This window comes from Lathamus discolor, chromosome 4, assembly GCF_037157495.1.
Source record: "Lathamus discolor isolate bLatDis1 chromosome 4, bLatDis1.hap1, whole genome shotgun sequence".
NCBI classification, from domain to species: domain Eukaryota; kingdom Metazoa; phylum Chordata; class Aves; order Psittaciformes; family Psittacidae; genus Lathamus; species Lathamus discolor.
The window spans coordinates 6,889,888-6,913,023 of record NC_088887.1 but is presented as its reverse complement, the minus strand read 5'-3'; the positions used below and the strand labels follow the sequence as shown (position 1 = coordinate 6,913,023).

Genomic DNA, 23,136 nt, shown 5'->3' with positions numbered 1-23,136 from the left:
CCAAAGTACCTTTAAGTCACAAAAATCCTGACAAGGTTTAACTAGAACACCTTGAGTCATAAGATCACACATTATTCCCTTCAATCCTAGCAAACTATTCCCCAAGTAATTCTCAGTACAGGCAGCACCTCCATCAGAAATAGATTTAACTTCTACTTAACCTCTACTACTACAATTCAAAGCAAAGTGGAAGCAAGGACGTTACATGAGCCAGATCCTAAGACGGAAGCAGAACTGTAAGGTGCCAAATGCTAATGTATTTCCTAATTAGCTGCAGCTGGTACTGAGAGTAGGTGATGTATCAGCACTCTGTAAAAAGCTATGAGCCAGAGCCGATGGGATGGATGCACAGTTTCTTCTCATTTGAAAGTGGTGACCTGAACATTACAAGAAGCGTGGGCCAGAGAGAATTGTTATTCCCTGTATATTCAGACTATGGGTATAATCCCAGGAAACAATCAAACAGTGGATAAATAATCTCTAAGAGCCCTGCCAGTGTAGCCAAGACATTTTGGAGCAGATATAAACGAAATGCATGTGTTATTCACCTTTTTCAGGAACTCCCATTTAAATTTAGCTCCTTACATTGAGAAAGAGATGCTTTTTCCAGCCTGCTGTAAACTAAGCAACCTATAATTCAGCACAGTTTTAATGGCTAGAATAATGAACAGGAATCTGCCCTTCTAAGACAGTCATGAAGGAAAACTGAAATAAGGTTTTTTGTTTTGTTTTAGGGGGAGGGTTTTCCGCCTTCCTCTGTACTTGATCAGCCGTGAGTATCTGCCAGCTTATACACTGCATGCTACTTCCACATGCTTTATCCTTAGCAATCCACCAGGCTGCTTGGTGATACTAGGCCAGAGAACTGTGGAAGTACTGTGCAAGGGGCAACAAACAGAATGTTAAAGTGATAACTTGATAATTTTGTAATTTGATGTTAATGGAGTTCTATGTTCTACGTTATTAAAATAAACCACTAGTACAAGTAAATCGTGGCATGGCAGAAACATGACTGTAATGAAATCATAAGCACAGACAGGGTTATGCACTCCAAACTTCCCTACATATGTCGTATATTTCAGAAGGATCATCATGCCTCCTACTCTCGTAGGCTGAATAACTCTTACAGCTTTCCTTTTTGGCACAGTCATACTGCTCCCTAGTTCATGGGGTTTTGTGGGTTTTTTTTTTGTGTTGTGGGTTTCAGTTTGGGGGGTTTTGTGTGTTTGTTGTCCAGCTTCCAGCATGATTACAGGAAAGCTGATGGTAAGGCAGGTTTTTTTCCTGTTACACAACATTTTAATATTACACTACAAAACCTTCAGCACTTTGAGTTACATTGGTTTGTTGCTTGCTTTTCTAAAACCCAATAAACCCAGTCTTTGACACAGAAGATTTATCTTTTTCTTGTGTTATGATTCAGAATATAAATCTATTTCATGCATGTTTAGCCTCAGATCCTACCCCATGGCTATTTTAATACCTTAAATATCAAGTACCTCTCCTCTTAATAGCTGCCCATTTATTTAGTGATAAATATTAATTCTACAGGTCTATAGCTGCCTACATCACTCCTTTTACCTTTTTGGAGTATTAAGAGTATTTTAATTTTCCACTCTGATTTTTTTTGTGTGCCCATTCCTACCTTCCTACTTTCTGAAACATCACTGTTAATGATGGAGAGAGCTATTTCAACAAAATCATTGAAATCTGCATAGCACGGATTGAATTTCCCAATGATTTTTCAATGTTTATTTCCTTAATCTTTACCAGGAGCTATTAGCAGTTTTCCGAGTTCATCAGTCATTTATAATGTGGAAGACAGATTTATTCTCGACTTTTGCCTTGGGGAACAGCACTGCATTGCTTAATATATGCACATGATTCCTAGTGATAGAAATAAAGTTTGGCTGCATTATGCAAGGATGTGTTCTAACTATAATTTCTATCTCTAAAAAGACACTCAAAGTAATGTGAAAAAGCGACATGGCTTTTTCAGTCATCTGACATGAGAAATTTCCCATGAGAGCAAAACCAGAAAGGACTCCTTGAGACTGAGAATATTTAAAGACAATCATAAAGGTAATGATGGGAGCCACACATTCCAACACAAACGCCAGGAGCAATCCCCTTTACTTGAATACTTAAGAGGGCATGATCTGCCCCAAACATTTTTAGGTTATGCAAGATGTTGAACTTTCATTTGAGGTTTTTGGAGGTGAAAGTTCTGCTCTCACTATGCATTTCCACTGAAATATAAAAGAATAATTGAGGAAAAGATTACAGCAAACTGGCTGAGGTAAGTCTCAAGGAGAGGACCAAGACACACCATAATATATAGATATTCAACTGTCTGATCATCGCTGTGGCACAGAATTTGTACATTGAAAAGAAAACAGACTAGCGCATGCATTGGGTGTTATAGGCAGAGATAAACATCACTGACAACCAGTTATAATGGCTCAAGCATGTAAAAAGTTCTGGAGCCTTTTCATCATAAAATACTACACACCCAGTGTGCAATGATTGGCAAAATATGTCTACATGAAATACATGAATATTAAACAAGCAAAATGCTGAGAGCTGCCAACAGAACTGTATGGGTTAATAGGTGGTTTTTAGAAAGCCTTTTCAGACAAAGCCTCCGAAGGTTATTGTGTTATCTCATGAATCGGTAAAATGTTTTGCCAATGAATGTAAGGAAGTTTAAAGCTGTTGGCTTTCGCCTACCGTACCAAGATCAGTCTTAAGATCTGTTGGCAGACTTAACTTTCTTGATCCTTTAACTGAAACAACAGAAAAAGGAGAAAGGCAGTTGTTAATCAGTAAGAAAGAAAAAGGAGCGAGGGAAAACAACATGCCATCTTCTGGTTAACACCATATTGCAAATTTGTAGAATGTTGTTTTGGTTATTTTTTCAATCAGCATCTAGAGGCAGAATTCTGGTTTCAATATTTTCATGTCCACCATTCAGCAAAAGAAATGTAACCGAACAAAAAAGCACTGGAAAACACCTTAACTCCAGAAGCGAATGGTGTTTTGCACAGCTTTGGCTGTGTGCTGCAATATCTTACCTTGTAGTGACAGGAATGGTTAAAAAAACCCAAATGAACTGAAGGCAAATATTGCAAATGCTGCTTATGCAGCACGTCACAAATATTTAAACACCTGGAAACCAATCTAATAACAGGGTGCAATGAAATGATGAGTTCTGACGACATCATACCTCAAGATACCATTCGAACAAGAGAGGGCATATTGTACAGATGATGGAGACAGAACACACTATTGTAATATTACGGAAAGGAAGACAGATTGCACAGAAACGAAATACAAGAGCTTCAGGATACAATGTGGTGTTATCTACACATCCAAATACAGCTCTGAATTTGCTTCGGATTTAATTATCTGTTGTGCTCCAATTATGCCCTCAAAACTATGATTTTGCTTCTGTTCAAAAATGTTTTCATTTCCTTACACAAGAGCACATTTTCAACAATGAACACCAAAGGACTGAAATGAAGCATGTCTTGTAGCAGTCAACATGGCATTACATTTATTAAAAGAATTCCTCAAGAAATCTTTAACTAATTATTCAAAAGACTTAATTTCCAATATGGTTCTTTCATTTTGCACTCAGTCAGTACTTTTCCACATTGTTTTCTGGCTTTTACCCCTCACCCATACTGTTTGTTACTGGAAGCAAACAATGCAGTAGTTGTCAGCTAGCTATTATACTTCTGAAGAAAGTCCCACATGGTATCACAGTGACAGGAACACTGGGACATATGAATACAAGGAACAAGTCCTTTGTAATTTCAATTTAATAAGCTTTTAGGTCAGAAGGATGCCCAAAACAACCACTTACCATTTCAAGTCACAAAACTCCTAAATAGAATTTCTGCTGCATTCTTTTGCAGTGTCATAAGCTACAAGGCCTGCCAGCTGGCACCTATGTTAGACGGTTTTCTTTCTTTCTTCAGAGAAGAGAAGGGGAGCCCTTTAGGCTCTTGAGCAACATTTTGGTATCGGTAGAACCAGCAGAGCCCTCCCAGTAACCCATTTCTAGCTGCCACTTTAACTGGATGCTTTGGGACAAAGCAAAGAGATCACTTCAGGTCAACCCAACATCAAAATATATATCACTAACACTACTACATGAAATGTCTCAAATTTGGATACTAAGTGTTCACCTCCTACACCCTACACTAGGCACTCTCACAAAGGGCAGCCTGATTTTCAGAACAGCCTTTTAAAAACATTCCATTTATCTGAGCAGCTGTCATACACAGGTTGTGAATAGTACTCCAGAAAATCAGTGCTTTGCTATGCAGAAAGGAGCATCACTTGTGAGATAATTTCCTTTGAAGGAAAGAACAACATCTGGCCCAACCAACCCTCTGAAAGGGTTACCAATTCCTAAGGAAGTCTGTAGGACAACTTTACTTACAGGTGAGGATCTAGATTAGGGTATTTCAGAGCTACAAAACCTAGCTGCATTTAACACCAGGGAGCTTCATTAGTGCTGTCATCATAGAGCCTCTGAGCTTTGCAAATCGGTGGTTTAGCCTCTTCTGTTAAAAGGTGTTTCTGTGTAACAGGAATTATGCCTTGTGTTATATGCCACAGATGTTCCCAAGTTATGGTATATGTCTGACTACAAGACTACAGAAATAGCTCCCAGCTATTTGTGTGCAGTCTCATATAGCACATGCAAAGTATGCACTTTCTGATTCCTCTGGAGACTCGAAACAGGTTTGATTTGGTTGAGCTGCCACAGCTGTGCACAGCCAAAATAGGCACACCATACTGAAGGCTGCAATTTAACACAGTCTCAGGATGCTGAAAAGACTGAGGATCAGAAAGGAGTATGCGGTTGATCAGTCGGTTTACAGGTACATGAGTAGAGTAGAGGGTAAGTAGAGGACATGGTGAGTAGGGGGCTAAAAGACAGAGGAGACACACAGGATGAGGAAATGAAGGAGGTGCAGTTGAGGAAGGCAGCAGTTACTCCTACCACCGCCTCCACCACCAAATTTGGAATTTTTTGGTGTAGGACACGACTGTGCTAGGAAAAGCATGGACCACTGTCAAGACCACAAGTGTAAAAACAAAAGGAGCAGCTGGTTGCTTTCATGCTTTACTGTGATTAAAGCTGTGTCTATTATTTTTGCAGGGCAAAACTAACTTCACTATTAAACTGATCAGAGTGTGGATATTATCATATCGCTATCATCATATAGGCTATTTTTAGTACTTAAATCATGTGTGTTTTACTACCTCTACATTTATTATAAAGGAGGATCATGCATGTAAACCTCTCTTCCTGAGAAAGAGCTTTTGAAATCCAGTGTAAGTATGCAGCAGAGTACAAAGGTTCAGGAGGCTAGCAAAGTTGTTTGTTACCATTATTTGTTTGCATTCATGCTGGAAGCAGCCAGTTTAAATTGTGATGCCACAGTGAAAGGCAAGACAGACCCTCCCCAAAGACCTTAATGTGTCAACAGTCAAGTTATCCAACTGTGGGGTGAGAAGGAAGCATAGACAGAGTTAATAGGTATGGTCTGGCAGCTAGCTAAGCTGAGCACCCAGTTTCCTCACCTGACAGCGTGGTATCTTGTAGCCATATGGTTCCCATCAGTCTTTCAGTGAAAACAAGAAGGCACAACCAACAAACAAACAAATCCGTGCTCGCAGCTATGACATTCAGCGGTGTGTTCCCCTCGGCTATTACAGCAGGACTGTATTCAGAGAACTTAGTCAAAATGAATACAGCTCTTTCTCTTAGGGAGCTTCTGCCTGTGTAATGACTTTTGAACATCAGTCCTCGTTCCCTACTGCTAAAACATGGATTTAAGAGCCTAATGTTTAGCTACCCAATCGGACAAGGTACACAGTCAGGTCCTGGACATTTGGCTACTGGGGCTCAGAGCCAATGTAGAGACAGCCCTTTTCCTTGGGTGGCCTCAGGCAGAGCACCCCAGGCAGTGCTTTCCTGTGGGAGCTACTTTCAAGCTTAACTTAACTCTTGCTCTGCCCTCAGCTGCAGCTACTGCTACACTGCTGCACTCCTGTGCCTGGCCATGGCCTTGCTGATCCTCCCCTGTCCCTGGTGATCACCAGGCAGTGCTCAGTCCTGGTCACCCTCCCCAGAGCTGCCCTGCTCCCTTGCTTAGCTCCTGTTTCCATTGTCCACAGGGGCTGCTGGCCTCTGCTGAGGGGCTCAGGCCCCACTGAGCCATGCACCCTGGGCTGCATGGGGACCACCCATGCTGCTCCCCTAACCCAAATTTCAAAGCTCAAATGCAGATCCCTATTTCCTTCCCTTTGCCAGCTCACACTGCTCTCTGTTCCTTGCTAATCCTTACGTGTCTCAAGATCTTCAGCAAGCATGAATTCATCAAGCCAGAAAACCCCCTCATCACATATCAGAAAAAGTGATAAAATGCACCTTGTATTCACAGGGCAGGACCTCTCTTGAATGATTAATTTGCTTTCTGACTAGTCAACACTCTTCTCAATTTGATATACGAGAAAATGGTTATTCTGGCAGTTATCAATTATAAAGTTACAAAGTAAATGACATTCTATGGTTCACACACACACAAAATGTTTTGAAACATTTACTTTCTTGCACATGAGAATACAGTTTTCAAACTGAGTAAAATCTCTTCAGCTACTTTGAAGTTACCCATGAGTGACTGTGTTAGAAAATAATACTCTTTTTGAAACAAAGCTATTTGAACACATTTCCTGTAGGGAAGTAGGAGTTTGGCATGGGCCTAATCCCAGCATATGTAACCAGTGGAATGCATGAGGGTAACAGCACTTGGAAATCACAGCACATATAAATACTCGTAATATTGCTATTAGGGACCTGTTCTAAAGCTCATGGGAATCAATTGTGGAAGTACTTACAGAGCCTTCTCTAAGATCTATAGTCTTAAAAGCATTTTGGATGCGAGCCCCCAGTATGAAGGTGATTCCTTAAGAGAAAACACAAATGGACTTTCATTTGAGAGCACACACTTGCGTGGTCACTCTCCTGTACATGGACTGACAGTCTTTGAAAGAAGTCTAAACTGCCCACTGCATCTTACACACCCAAAATTAAATGACCTCTCAAGATGCATTTTCTTGTGCTCACAATGTATTTGCAACTACACACTTCAATATAAAGCTGCATATATATGGCTAAAACAATAACGGACACATATTATGCAATTATGTATATTATATTCCTAAGGGCCCCTGAATAAATTTTCCTAATGAGGTGATCAAAATAAAGCTAAACTTTATTGGAATGGGTACTGGCTTTAATACATCACATAGCAATTAACTCTAGCACTGGATGTAGCATCATTTACACAATGAGCGTTCACAAGGCCTCAGAGCTCTTTATGTTGTTTTAGGGCTACTGAGTTCTCACATGCCACTTCAGAGCGAATGTAGTACAAAGCCCTAACCTATGATCTCCAAATCACAACAATCAAAACGCAGTTTGATTTTCTCTATTGAAAGAACATGGCCTGCATGACAAAGATACTCTGATGGTATTGAAAAATCCTTATCTCCATTGTTCTGAGTGAACTGAGGGGTGTTTTTAAGCCAGTCAAACACCATTAGATGGCACGCCATGCTGCATCACTGTCCTCACAAAGCGTACTTTATCTATATAAGTATTTGGGTGTTTTCTGAAGTTTTTTGTTCCACTATTTTTAGCAATGTTATTCCATGAATGTCGCTATTCCTGCGATACTTTTTATTTGCAACGGAAACTGCCACCACTCAGATATTCATAAGGAAGCAGAAATCTTTCAAACGGCTTTAGGAACTTTTCGTCTTCCTGTACAGTATTGAAAAATGCATCACTATAGTATTTAACTCCTAATTTAATTACAATAAAAATACTAGTGGTTAAAGCGGCTTATCCCTCTTTGCCTACCGTTCTTACAAAGCAAGGCTGGCATTTCTCCACTTGCTGCTACCCCCTGTGTGGCCAATTCTGTGCATTTCAGAAACATTTTCATCAAATGGTTTCATTTCATGTTCTACTTGAAAGACGTTCAGAACGGGAATCTCTCCAGAGTACAGCACGCTTCCATAACAGAGCCTGTGTGCCCTGCACTTTATACCAAAGGCAAGACTAGAATTAAAAGGATCCTGACTGTTGAATCCATAACTATGCAGATTCATCAGTTTGTGTGCTACAAGAAAGAAATGTTAGCCAGTGCAGAGGCTGATGCAGCTGGGAGGCTATGCTGAGAAGCACAAGGTAGTTCCAAGTTGTTCGGGGTCACAATTTTGAGGTCTTTTGTTGCAGATGATTAGACTGGGTTTTGCCCAGTTTAAGAGCACGTATGCCAGAGCAAAATTGTTTTAATTTTCCATTAAAAAGAAATAACAAATCTCTCATGGTAAAAGTAAGTTCTATTTTTAAAAAAGCAGTTACTTCTAATAATAGTTGCTACCTACAACATTGCACCTGATTTCCCATTTTAAAGATTCAAAAATAGCTTGGAAAGCCACAGGGAAGGGCTAAAATAGGAAACATTCATAAATATGCCATATTTTCCATGCTGAATAATCTCCAAAACAGAAAAGCAGAATAAATTTTGGAGCAAATGATCTTAAATTTACCTAAAAATCGGTATTTTTGATCAATAGCAGAATGAAAAATTGAGCTGCATAAAAAGTAAATTGCCATAGTTGTCACTTATCATTATAAAACTAAGCACATGCACACATGTACACCAAGTCAGTGATCTCTAAGTTTTCAGTAAAAAGAGAGAATGCAGCTCATTTCTGGAAAGAAGACTAAAAAGATGAATCCCAGTGAGCCTCCAAATAAACAGCCTGATTATACTGAATTATCTATCAAATGTTTTATTTTAAAGCCCATATCATGAGTTTCTGAGGCCCAGCTCAAGAATTTGAGCTCCTAGTGTTATACCACTATTATTACGGACTATTTCACTTTGCTATTCCCACGTCTACAGAATTTGGGTTGACAATAGTGGAAGGAAATACATCTTTCAAAACAGCTATTTTCTTTTAGATGTTTCGTGGAAATACATTTATTAGCTTTAGGTTTTTGTGAATTACTGATTAGTGGCCTTCATTCAAGATGAGTGTGTCCTGCTGCAATAAAGTAAAATGTGTGAAATAATAAGAGAGGACTTGAATAGCATATTTGTGGGAACTTGTTAACATAACTAAGGAAAATACTTACCAAACTATAAGGAAAAGTAGTGTGATACACATACCACAAGCAAAATGAATGTATCATAGAATCACAGAATGGTTTGGGTTGGAAAGGACCTTAAGATCATCCAGTTCCAACCCCCCTGCCATGAGCAGGGACACTATACACTAAACCATGTCACCCAAGGCTCTGTCCAACCTGGCCTTGAACACTGCCAGGGATGGAGCATTCACAACATTCTTGGGCAACCTGCTCCATCATCCATCCTGTTCAAGTTACACATCCTTATTTTCCATCACATTTAAAAGTCAGCTATTAGAAAACAGCTGTAAGCAACTATCCTTAAGACAGTGAACTCACATTAAAGAGATTAATGCAGACTAGGCACTTGCAGAAAAAGTCTCTCAAAATGAGATGAACTCCACCTTCTGAAGGACTATGGGTAAAATGGGAAACAGTTAATTATTTTCAAATGGCCAAAATTTCACTGCCGGATCAAAGTAGTTGATAAGCAAATATTTTGATTTGAAGTTATGTTTCCATTGCAAATGACATAACTTAGGCACTGTGTCTTAATGGTTCAAATTCATCATCTCCATATTGCTGGTTTTTAAAACTAATTTCTCTATGTGCACATATGCATAATACATACAGATAAAGACTCTCTACTGGAAAAAAGAAGTCAGAAAGCCTTTTAACAAAGCAGAGAAAAAACCCTCTAGTAGGAGGATATAGGAATATATCTGCATGATATATGATATTTGTTAAATGTTTTCATGCTCTTCACCTCGAGATGCACCACGTACATTTAATTTTCCTTTAAGTAAACAGACTTAGGCTTTAATTGTGCTATGTAATAAGCACTTCTGCAGTAAATTCTTCTTGCTGGAATTGTAACTATGCACTTCACTTCTTAGGGACTAATGAAACACAGTGATGCATGACATGAATGGCTTATACAGACTGCAGGAAGAGAAGCCAATCACCTTTACCTGAAGTGGGAGACTTGCAACGCTCTAGCTCCAGGGAAACTGGACTGTCACTGAGTTCAGTCAGGCCTGAAAAAATGGAGTTAAAAAGTTAAGTTACAATCTAACAGGGCATGCTTCAACTTTCTTGGTTGATGATATTCTGCACTTCAAAGTCAATTTGGAGAAAGGAATGGTGTGAAACGTGAGGAAAACAGGTATTTCAGATAACAGCAGTTATCAGGCTGTCGCTGCAGGAATTTAGGTCTGATTTTAAAATCACACCTTTTGCCAACTCAGATTTGTTTTCCGAGCCCCTCAGGGTAGACAAATAGTAGCTGTATCTAACTTGAGAAAATAAGTAAATAGAGCTTAAAATTTAAATGTCTGTGATGTGAATCAAACTAGTTCATCCCTGTCAAACTGATGTGGAAGCAACTCTATGCTTCCAACTGCTGCAGAATACAGGAAGAAAACCTTAAAACAGGGGGACAGATGCTGTCTGAATAGACGAATTTTTGTGCAAGAACCTGATAAATTGTTTAGAAGTATTTGTGAGGAACTCATTTGTAGCAGTCTACCATGGAAGACAGCAACGAGTAATCTTAATTTACACTGCTTAAGCTTGGGCTTGTTATTGTGATCAAACTAAGATCCATCCTTGGCACAAGTTGCATGTACAAGTTTAACATGCCTTTTGGCATGCTAGGGAGAAAAAGCCTGAGCTGGTGCTATTCTCTGCCATGGGCTAACTGTGGATGACCTGGGCATGACCACACCTTTCCAGAGGTACCCTTCGTATATATCCAAAGGTGCCCTATGGCTTGTATCGAGTGGTTCACACTTGATATATGGAGCTCTGACACTTCATGCTGTTAGGCTACTTGGGACTGGCAGACAGCCCAGCACTAGACATCCATCTGCTAGCACTGGGGACTCATCACTCAGGTCATATAGCCTAGTGAACATTAGCCCACACTCATGTGCATTACTGTCATATTGATACTGTGTTTACAGACACATTGCATATGTTGTGTACTAGAAGTCAAATATTTATCATGACCTTTCAATATGCTTTAATCTGGCACCATGCCTCCTGCAACATGACATGGGTTAATTTTTATGGCTTCTGGACGCTCAGGCTGAGAGACCCTCATCTCTAAAACTCATATAGACTGATGTTTTTGGTCACCAGTGCTGTTCTTTCTGCATTAAAACAGTGAGATCCTAGTGTAAGTACTGATATTTTCTTACAGTGTAATTTTGAACTGCTCTGAGAAATGGGGAGAATCTAAAGCCCCAACTGGCAGAATGAGAAGTTTCTACCATGAACAAAGCTACATGAGTGCTAGAACAACTTTGAGCACTTTGGAAAACCAGTATTGATTTGGCTTGTTAAGTCGGGAGCAATGACGTTTGCTCCTGACTTTTAAACAGTGAAAGATCAGTCTAGACACTAATGTTGCAAACTGAAAACTTTGTATTTTGAGAAACATATTTGAATCGTTCTTAAATTCAACTCTGAATTTGTGAGAGAATTTTATATTCCAATAATTGTGAGTCCAGCCACTTCTGATGTTAAAGAGAATTCAGGAACCACAACCATTCAGGGAGCCTCTCTATGCATAGCTTTCTTACCAAAGCCCGGAGTCAGGCAGAAGTACAATTTGCTGTATGTACCTAGAGATTTGGAACGTAATTGCTTTTTGCTGCAGAACCGTCTGCAAGGTACAGTGGGAGCGAGTCTGGCACATCTGCATAGCATCAGAGGCCTTGGAGAAACAAAATGAATTATTGAACCATTTCTTTTGTGAACGCAGTATTGGAAATATTAAAGGTTTAACACTCTGGCTATGATGTTGTGATTAATGAAATTCTTCTAAGCTTTGCACGGTTACTATTAATGATATTTACAATGTCAATTGCCAGCTCTGATTTTGCTTCTAAATAGTTTCTTTTTTCCTTTTTTTTATGATGCCACTGACGTCAGTAGGAAAGACACCAAATCACTGCTCTGAAAACCCAAGAGCAACCATTGGGAGAATACCACAAGCTCTTTATGCTTGGCAACAGCTGTACAACATACAACAGCAAAGGTTTTATGCTATGGTATTTAAGAATGGTGAACATGTGAACTTCTCTACAACCCTGGACTTGTTGTCAAGCTCTACCACCTCTAACAACGACCAAACCCCCAGACAAACCCAAAACCAACCCAAGAAGTGCAGTAAACCCCCATGTTAAGCCTAAGCGGTAATATGTGCCCTGCACAAGGGCATTAATCTCAGACACTTAGATTTGCTTAAGCACTGCCACTTGCAGATTTTCTCCTGCCATAAATCTTTCTTGCTCAGATATGAGTTCTTCTAATCATCCATCTATATATCCAGAGTATCTTTTAATCTTATGAATTCTAAATCCTGAAGATGTTACACACAATGAATCGCACAATCATCATTCACTGAAAAGAGTAAACATACACTTGTCAAATTTCGTGTTACCTTTCATTCCGTTAAATGCTGTCTTTTGTTTCCCTTTCAAAGCTCTCATGCTTTTCTTTGGACTCCTGCTTATTTTCTACCGTTGCTTCTTTTTTAAGCGAACCAAGCTAAATCTTTGCCATAATTTCTCATGTATAAATATTTCCACACAACTCAGCTTCCCTTGAACATGTGAGAGACTAAAACAGCTCCTGAAGTTGGATTACAAAACTATTTTCACTTTTGATTTTGGAGCTCTGTAGGCCCAATATATGCCCCAAAATACTTTTGCTTGTTTTAGCCCCAAAAGCCCCCACGACAGTAAATTTTGAGTCCAGGTAGAGCAAGAGCATAGCAGCAGAGCTGAGCACAGATAACTGAGATTGGCAATGTAAAGGACCACCTGTGACAAGATACATCCACTGACATTATAAAGAAATTGGTTTTGTTTTGAACAAATTATAGACATGAAAATAATGCAAGATGTAAATATAACATAAGGCGTTATGGATACTTTCCAAGGTTTACTCTGATTCCCATTTCCTTTTTATTAAAGGATAGAAAAATGTGCTGCCTAGGATGGAGTAACAACTCTCATGAGCTCCTAATTTAAAACCATTTTTGAAATTTTAAGTTTCTATCTCTGATTGAATGGTTCAGACTGATCATTGAATTAAAACCACCTGAAGTCTTTGCTTACAAATAAATGAATTATAAATAAATCATCATAAATATTCACAAGCCAATGCGTAAGACTGGTATTACCTTATTCATAGAATCATAGAATAGTTAGAGTTGGAAAGGACCTTAAGATCATCTAGTTCCAACCCCCCTGCCATGGGCAGAGACGCCTCTTCACATTGAATTACCATACTGTTTTCTTTATGTTTAAGTATGATACATTCTTTGGGAATGACATTTCAGAATTTAGCTGTCAGTTTAAAACTTAACCTATATTAGCTTCTACTGTGCTGTCAGGAGGGATTTAAAGCATCAATTACTGATATGTAATGACTCACAGCACACCGTTTTCTGTGTCCTCCTGTCAGACCAAGGTTGCTTTTGTTCACATCCCCTCTAGGGACTGGCCTGGATTAGGAACAAGGAGTTCTCACTGAAAAGTCTCCATTTGGAAAACTATTTTCCAATGGATCAACATCCTTTGAACTTGCCAACTCTTTAGATGCTTCATAAAGCCTATTTATTTTCTTGTTTTACCAACAGATGGTATGAATTTCTAGTAGGAGATGCAAATTTCTTTTGCAAGTCGGTATTTTTACATTCTGCAGCACCATTTTTCTAGATGCTGTAAATGTACTTGTTTTAATATTTGAATATGTTATCTACCACTAGGTACCACATGTACAACTTGATTTTAATTGAAGAAAATACATAACAACCGAACAACAATATTGTTGTGCACTACTGCAGAGAGAGCTTATTTGTTTTGGCTCAGCATTTATTCTTGCTACAAAGGAAGGTGGCTGCCAGCAGATGTTACATCAAATGGAACAGGTCATCAACACCAGAAAGCTACCTCAAGCTCTGCACTTACCCTCATCTGAGCCTCTTGTTTTCCCCAAACTAATTCCCCTGATAAGACAATTGCTTCCATCTCTCCCATTATGTATGTCTAGAACTGATTTCTCCCACATTTCTGCTTATAATTTCTTCCCTTCTTGTTTCTCCCTTCCCACTTTCACTTCTCAAACCAGAGAATGTGCTGTCTTAATGCTCCAAGTCATAAAATCATAGAATAGTTAGGGTTGGAAAAGGCCTTAAGATCATCTAGTTCCAACCCCCCTGCCATGGGCAGGGACACCTCACATTGAACCATGCCATCCAAGGCTCTGTCTAACCCGGCCTTGAACACTGCCAGGGATGAAGCATTCATAACCTCCCTGGGCAACCCATTCCAGGGGCTCACCACCCTAACAGTAAAGAATTCCTTCCTTATATCCAATATAAAGTCCATCCTAGATGCTTTTGAGTCTAGCTTACACATGTGTATGTTACTCTTATCAAGCTTTTTATAGATTTATTGCTAAAATTTAAAACAATTATTCCACCAGTGTGTTCTGCATATTGGATGCTGTCCTTGACACTGTTGATTACGTCTTTCCTTTGGAAAACCTCTCTTCTCCAACATACTGCTTCTTTTCCCAGTTTGAACCCCCCTCACCTTCCTTCTTCAGTTGCAGAACATCAACACTTCCTTTATCTCTCTATTCCAGTATTCGAGAAGACACTCAACTATTAACAAGGCAATAAATAACTTTTGTTGATGCTAATGATTCATAACTACACATCTCTAATTTGGATTCCTTCCATCCCTATTAAAGTAGCACTCCCATCTTTCTAAAATTGACTCACAAATGTCCAGACCTGAACTTAACATTGTCAAGATGAACTCTTGTTTTTTATCTTTGCGCTAAAGTCTTCTCTTTGCTACTGCAGCACAGTTCTATGATTCTATGATCTTTGTGCTAAAGTCTTCTCTTTGCTACTGCAGCACAGTTAACAGCAACACTCTCTTCCCTGATAATCTAATTTGTAATATTGTGTGGAATGTCACACTTTAGTATCCAGCCTGAACCTGAGAATTAAAGTAGTCTGTTTCTTCCTGCGAATTACCTCCAAAATGATAACAAAAGTCTAAGTATCTTGCTCATTGATAATCTCCTCTTTGGCTTCAGTGCCTGCAAGTCTTATTCTCTCAAACTGATCCTCATGAAATTATCTTCCTGGTTGCTTTCTTAATTGAATCAATTGAATCAACCCCTGATATGTCTTTCCATTAACTTCCATTTTCATTTATATAACCCTCAAAACTTTAGTCCTAATGCTTACGTTAGTGCATGACTGCTCCTGCTTCTGCCTTAATAATATCAGCTTCAACTGCACAATTTCCAAAAAGAATGTGTTTTTCTTTTCCCATCATCATCACTTACGAGAAGAGAGAAACTAAATCCATTCTCAGAACCCCTCTTAAAACTCCTATCTCAGGTAAGTCACATAACAAAGCATAATTTGAGAATGACTTAGCATGATATTTTTAGTCTATGACATGTTCTTGCCCTGGTGCATCTTTCAGATCATGCAGTGCTTACACCTGTAGAAGTACTGAATGGCAAAAGCAACAACCAAGTAATTTTTGAGGGAAGAAATGGAGCTGTCAATGATCTTGCACACGAGTCAGACTCATACTCTTCAATCACAATATATACAGAAAGATTTTGTGGACTTTTCTGATTTGGGGCTTGAAGATGGACACAAGATCACATATTTTCAGCTATGAGAAACTCTATGGTCTGTATTTGTAATTTTTAATGAAAATGTTGGTGATTTTGGTCTTGGAATTTATTATTTTTTCTAAACCCCTAAATCTTTGACTGCTGTTTACTCTCAGGTTCTCTGTTGCAGACTTGAAAGCAGTTAAGACCAGACTCGTATACTTTAAGACATTATACACCAAACCTTTTTATGGACTGCTGGATTTGTAAGTAGACTTGCCTTTTAACTAAACAGGTCACTTTTTATGAAGCACTATGAAACAAAATCATAGCAATCAGCTGTTGAGTAATCGGTCTAGACAGATGGAACAGAATTTCTTGTGCAAGTGTACAAATGCATTTCAGTAGCTCCACAACTCCATACTTATGTGAGATGATAAAACAACTGCCACCCCTTTATCTTGCCTATACTGAGTATTTAATGTAAAATGGCCTAACCAGTTGTTCTGTGAAAACGACCTTAAAAAGAAATTAGTAAGAGGCATCCTGGAGACCTAATTACATATAAGCACTGAAGTTAATTAAGATATATACAGCTCATCTGTTGAAAAGTCATTTTTGCAAAATTAATTATAGCTTTGTTCATCGAATGCCACAGTGATGAATACTAATATTTAATTTGCCTATCACTAGAATTCAAAATTTAAAGATAATAAAAACGTTAATTTTCATAGCTCTCTTTGATGTACGTATTTCTGTGCCCATTTTACTTTCTCTATTAAAGATCAGAGACATGGGATGGCTCCCCAAAGCCGAATATGCAAGTACCAAACCAAGATTAAAATTGTAAATTTCATAGCACACAATCCAATCAGTTCTCTTTTAAGCCACATTGTTCTTCTGAAAATAGGCAAGAATGAATTAATAGCTAGAACCAGACAGTGCCATTGCAAAACAAGAAATGCTTCATATAAGTAGATGTACACCAAAACAAATATAAACCCAAAGAAAGATACTGTCATTAAGAACACAATATTGTTCAAAAATCATTTCTAAGGCCCATGTAAGTCACTAAGCTTTTCCCATTGACTCATTTGGAAAAAAAACAAGATTTGAAATATCTGTATAATAAAGAGAATTGTCAATATCAAGCATGGTTAACATCACAAAATACAGTAAATTTGCATGCATGCTGAATGTGTTTAAATAAAACACATTACAAAGCACAAACACACGGGTTTAAGTCAGGCATAGTCCAATCACGATAAAGCTATTTGCCTAACCTTCATAGAACTTACTCTGATAGGAAGTACGGATCCGTTTCGTTAAATCTGGATAAAAGTTAGACAGGCCACGCATGCAAAAGTTGTCTTTGGAACATGCCAGTACACCAGCATCAGCAGCAGGCAGAGGAAAGAGAGAAAAAACAGTCTAAAGTGAAAGGAAGTGATATCATAACCAGCATCTAGAACAGCCAAGGTGAAGAAATTTCAGCAGATGCTTACCTTCCAATTGGGAGATATAACAAGAAAAATAATCAAAAAAGTAAAGGATGTGGGATGGATGGTGAGAAAGCAGCTGAGGCTTTTTTTAGGTGCATAGTTTCTATGAGCAATCTAGAAGTGTGTATTCCTTGTCCCCAGCGGGCTCCATTCTAGCAGCACTTCATAGCTGGAATGTTGCCTTAAAGGACTGACCAAGACTGACACAGAGTCATCCTATGTGGCACAGTGCTGATAACAGCTATTTCTAAACCAGATACCCTCTGCTTTATGTAGGGAGCTCTGTAGCATGTTGCCTGTGGCTTAAACTACTTTTGGAGCTGCTGTGAGGCTGGCTGAACCAGAGAGAGAAGCTGAAGGTAGCTTAAAGCTGCTTGTCTCTTCTCTCCTCAGCTGTGCCAAATTTACATCTTTTAAGACTTGGCACAGATGAGAAATAAGCTTGCCGTGATTAAATGCCTAGAAAGTGAGATAAACAGACTTTCAGGAACTGAAGCAGGCCTGAAGACTTCAATTTTATTCTCTATATTTTACTTTTTGTTTGAAGTACAAACATGTTCCCAATTTATAAAAGTTTCCGTTCACTCTATGGAGAAATAGGATTTGATGATGTAGTAGTGCACAGTCTGCTGATGAAAATGCTGATGTCAGAAGACCACTATAATCTGCTGCTTTTAGAATTTTATGGTTAGATTTAAAACAACATTTTCAAACAGATTTTTAAATCTAATTCTAAACTCCACAGCTACATAAAACACATGTCATAATTGTGCCTGGCTCCATCTAGGATGTTCCATGGAATATGTAGAGTAAAATGACTTGAAACATAAAAGACCTGATTTTTTTCTCATAGAAGTAAAGTTTTTAGATAACCAAAAGGATATGGTATATTTTAGCTGCATTGATACACTAGTATTTCTAACACACAATGCATAAGAATAGCTGTAACTTACATAAGGGATCACAAATGTGACCCTCTTGGCATTAAATTTTAAAATACAGTAAAGTTTCAATGCATTAACAAAGTGGCTATTCTGAGCTAATGTGCATGTCTCTCAGGTGCTACCCTTCTCCAGATACAACTGCTTATTCAAATACCAATGAAAAGCACTTGGCAGAAGATACAATTAAATTTAAATTGAATTCTTACCTACCAGTATAAACTTATTCAAACCAGAAAGAAAATAGCATACAAGTGCCTTCCAGAGAAATAATTGACTGCTCTGCTCATTATGATTTGCTACAGGCTCAGCTGAGAGAATTACTTGCTGACCTCCATCCCCAAAGAATAAACTTCATAAAACATTTTGTTTCTGAGAACATGTCATGTTTCTTTCGTCAAGTTACAGAAATTCGACTGGCCAGCAAATAGTCATGCATTTCAAAAGCACTATAGAAAGCCACAGGCAAGAAAATCAAAGAACATAACAGGCTTATAGCCACGATAATTTATTTCCTACCTGCAGCAAATTGCCTGCTTTTGCGAGGTGAACGGGGTTGACGTTGGTATGGATCACTTGATCCATATAGGTCAAGGGTTCCCATGCTCAGTAGTACTGTCTTCTGCATAAAGTCCACAACAGCCAAACCATTGCAGTTTCCAAATGCCACTCTGAGAAAAGAAATGTTTCTCAAAGGTATTAGTAATATGTAATTAAGTGGTGCAAACAATAATTATTTATTATTATGGATTCTCCACAAACATTTCCTTCAGAAACTACTCAAAGCCTACATTTCATCATTCTTTCAGATTTGCAATCCTCAATTTATAAGACTGTGTCATGAAACACAGGAGGTGATTTTCCAGAAAGCAGACTTCCCACTTTAATCAAGCTGCCGTGCCAAATGCACTGCAGTAATGTCTAAATGTTGCTTTACTGAAGGGTATAATTCTAGTAATAATGATGTAAATTAAGCCTACAAATCTGGATGGAGATCTGAAAAAGTGTTTACATCTATATAAAATATGAAAATAAATTAAAATATAAAACAAATACATGTATAAATATTTTAATCTAAATGTAAATGATAATAAAATATATTAAGCTGTACTGTGGAGACACCCAAATCTGAAAGGTATTTATAAAATTTTCTTCCAACTCTGTCAGTGTGGCTACAGTATAGACTGTTGCTAAAACAGGCTCTACCCCTCTAACGTGCTTCTACAAATGGCATTTTGTTGGTGGTTTGATTCATGGGCAAGATCTTTCAACTGGTGTGAGACTGCCTGAGATCCTGACTGCAGGACAGTCATAAGGATGAAGAGCTGGAGCAATTTATTTCTTGTGCTGCCTAGAAAGTCCCTTCTGAAGCATTCTGCCACAATTCTTCTCTATTGCTTCTACTGACTTCCTTCTGACAGCAGTTTCAGAAGGAGGGAAGAAGTTGTACTGGACCAGCAGCAGTTTCTCCTCCTCTCCCATAAAAAATGTTTTCTGGTCTTGCTTCTTCGCCAGCTGGGAAGGGATGAAGAATGAGGGGGGAGAAGGAAGTAGACAATGCATCTGTCTAAGGAAAAGAGAAAGGCTGCTAAACATGCTTGTAGGTAAGACCTGGGAAAAAGTCTAAAGTTAATCATAGCATATCGAAACCGGTCAGCCTTACCTCCATCCCTGGAAAGATGATGGAACAACTTATTCTTGACTCCATCACTAGGCATATCAAGGATGAGGGGGTCATTAAGAACAGCCAACATGGTTTTATGAGGGGGAAGTCATGTATGACCAACCTTATAGCCTTCTATGAGGAAGTGACTAGGTGGAGGGATGATGGTAGAGCGGTAGATGTAGTTTTTCTTGATTTCAGTAAGGCATTTGATACTGTCTCCCACAGCATCCTCATAGATAAGCTAAGGAAGTGTGGGCTTGATGATCAAGTAGTGAGGTGGATCGAGAACTGGTTGAAAGGAAGAAGGCAGAGAGTTGTGGTCAATGGCGCAGAATCTAGCTGGAGGTCTGTGACTAGTGGAGTTCCTCAGGGGTCGGTGCTGGGACCGGTGCTGTTTAATATTTTCATCAATGACCTGGATGAGGGAACTGAGTGCACCCTCAGCAAGTTTGCTGATGACACAAAACTGGGAGGAGTGGCTGACACACCAGAGGACTGTGCTGCCATTCAGCGAGACCTGGACAGGCTGGAGAGTTGGGCGGGGAGAAACTTGATGAAATTTAACAAGGGCAAGTGTAGAGTCTTGCATCTGGGGAAGAACAACCCCATGTACCAGTACAGGTTGGGGGTTGACCTGCTGGAAAGTAGTGAAGGGGAAAGGGACCTGGGGGTCCTGGTGGATAGGAGGATGACCATGAGCCAGCAATGTGCTCTTGTGGCCAAGAAGGCAAATGGCATCTTAGGGTGCATTAGAAAGGGAGTGGTTAGTAGGTCAAGAGAGGTTCTCCTCCCCCTCTACTCAGCCTTGGTGAGGCCGCATCTGGAATATTGCGTCCAGTTCTGGGCCCCTCTGTTCAAGAAGGACAGGGAATTGCTTGAAGGAGTCCAGCGCAGAGCCACAAAGATGATTAAGGGAGTGGAACATCTCCCTTATGAGGAGAGGCTGAGGGAGCTGGGTCTCTTTAGTCTGCAAAAGAGGAGACTGAGGGGTGACCTCATCAATGTTTACAAATATGTGAAGGGTAGGTGTCAGGATGATGGAGCTAGGCTTTTTTCAGTGATATCCAGTGATAGGACAAGGGGCAATGGGTGTAAACTGGAACATAGGAAGTTCCACGTTAACATCAGGAAGAACTTCTTTACTGTAAGAGTGACAGAGCACTGGAACAGGTTGCCCAGGGGGGTTGTGGAGTCTCCTACACTGGAGATATTCAAGGCCCGCCTGGACAAGTTCCTGTGTGATGTACTGTAGGTTACCCTGCTCTTGCAGGGGGGTTGGACTAGATGATCTTTTGAGGTCCCTTCCAACCCTTGGGATTCTGTGATTCTGTGATTCTGTGAAACTCACATATCTCAGCAGATAACATCTTCGCTTCATTCATTCTTTAATATGAGGAAGTTCTTCCCTGTGAGGGTGCTGAGGCGCTGGCAGAGGGTGCCCAGAGAAGCTGTGGCTGCCCCATCCCTGGCAGTGCTCAAGGCCAGGTTGGACAGGGCTTGGAGCAACCCGGTCTAGTGGAAGGTGGCCCTGCCTGTGGCAGGGCGTTGGAACTAGATGAGCTTTAACATCCCTTCCAACTCAAAGCCTTCTATGATTCATATTCTCACTAAGATTTAATCTTAAAACAGACAAGCAAAATTGACTCATTTCTTTCTTTTTAAATAATGACAAATAAACCCAGACAGCTATGACTATTGAAAGGATCCATATGTCAAACTCCTGACACTGCATTTTTTGAAGACTTGATTTAAGCAGGAATGTTAAATTCTAACAATTATTCTATGGATGTCTTTCTATCAGACTGCAGTTTAACTTCCAGATAGAGAGAACTGGGTACAGCCACAGGAAACTCGAAATCCCGACCCAGATTCAATCACATTAGGAATAATTTGTGATCAAGTTTTGTGATTTTATGTAATAAGTGATTAAGATGCAAAATATTAAACAGTTTTCACACTAAAAGTGAGCTCTGCACTGAACTCCACCTGACTTCTTAAAATAGCTCCAAAATATCCTAAAGGAGATATATGAATTTGTGTGTGGAAAAACTGTAAGGAAAGAGAGAAGTAACAAGATGGAAGAAGGGGAAGCAGGGTAGATGATAGAACATTTTTGTCTGTTGTACCTGTTCTTCCTCTGCTTCCTTTATAAAAAAGAGGGTTCCATATAACAAATAGAAAAGGTAAAAGGTGAAAATGAGGTGAGTTTTCTCATTTATTGAACTGGGAAATTAAGGCATCATCTAGAACAGTGGCTCAGATTCTACTGGTTGTTACTACACCACGTTTTTTACTCTTGATTGAGCACTGACTTTAGTACAACATCTATGGCAATATCACGAACAGACTCCTTTTTTCCCGATTGACTTTTCACTGATCAGCAGCTTTAGGAGCTATTAATACACACCAGCTTTAAGTGTGTACAAATACACTTTTATTTGGCAGTATTTTGTGCTTATGTGAAAAGATCCGAAGGTGAACTGAGGAATAAACTCCGCGTTTTATGAATGTAGAGTAATACCTATTTCAGAAATTACTAAAGCCTCTTTTACTTAATTTATTAATTTTGCTTAATAGCAGAACAGAGAGTTTCCCTGGGACTCTGTCACATTTGCCAGAAGATCATTCTGTGCAAGGTTTTGTCTTCATGCTTCTTGACACAAATTGACTAATGAAGAATAGTAAAAAAAATAATCTTTTGCTGTTTTAGGCATTCTTGTATTTTGCTTTAAAGCACATGTTAATAGGCATTGCCAGGGAAAGGATATTGAAGTAAAAGAGATTACTAGTGCAGACTCTGACAGCAATTCCTGTATTCATAAGTTGCTGTGTTCTAGGCAGACAAGAGAAATAAAGGACTAAAAATGACGAGTGTCAATCTGATCTGTTAATACTTGAGGGAACAAAACTCACAGCCATCTGCATTTTGGAAATGATTAACCTGAGATTTATTAATTTTGGAGAACATGAGTCACAAGAAGAGCTAGCGATCATTCACTCCGGGCAGCAAATTAACTGAAGTGCAGCATCACTTCCTGATCTGCATTTTTCTCCTTAAGTTCACACACAAGCATGGGTATAGTATTTCTTACACCTGAAAAAAAAATACTTTCCCAAGAAAAATCAGAAATTGCTTCTTAA

The 23,136-nt window shown here is 39.1% G+C and overlaps 1 protein-coding gene across 3 annotated transcripts in view; it reads right to left on the bottom strand.

Moving 5' to 3' along the window:
- Positions 1 to 23,136, bottom strand: part of STXBP5L (syntaxin binding protein 5L) — a 192,769-nt gene that overhangs the window by 35,684 nt on the left and 133,949 nt on the right. The window contains exons 18-20 of one of the 3 annotated variants that reach the window (XM_065676132.1): positions 18,849 to 19,000; positions 17,185 to 17,256; positions 10,192 to 10,263 (exon numbers count right to left, since the gene is read on the bottom strand). In XM_065676132.1, coding sequence (XP_065532204.1) covers positions 10,192 to 10,263; positions 17,185 to 17,256; positions 18,849 to 19,000 — 296 coding nt within the window. The remainder of the gene's footprint in view (positions 1 to 10,191; positions 10,264 to 17,184; positions 17,257 to 18,848; positions 19,001 to 23,136) is intronic. The other 2 variants (XM_065676133.1, XM_065676134.1) reach the window with 2 other exon arrangements.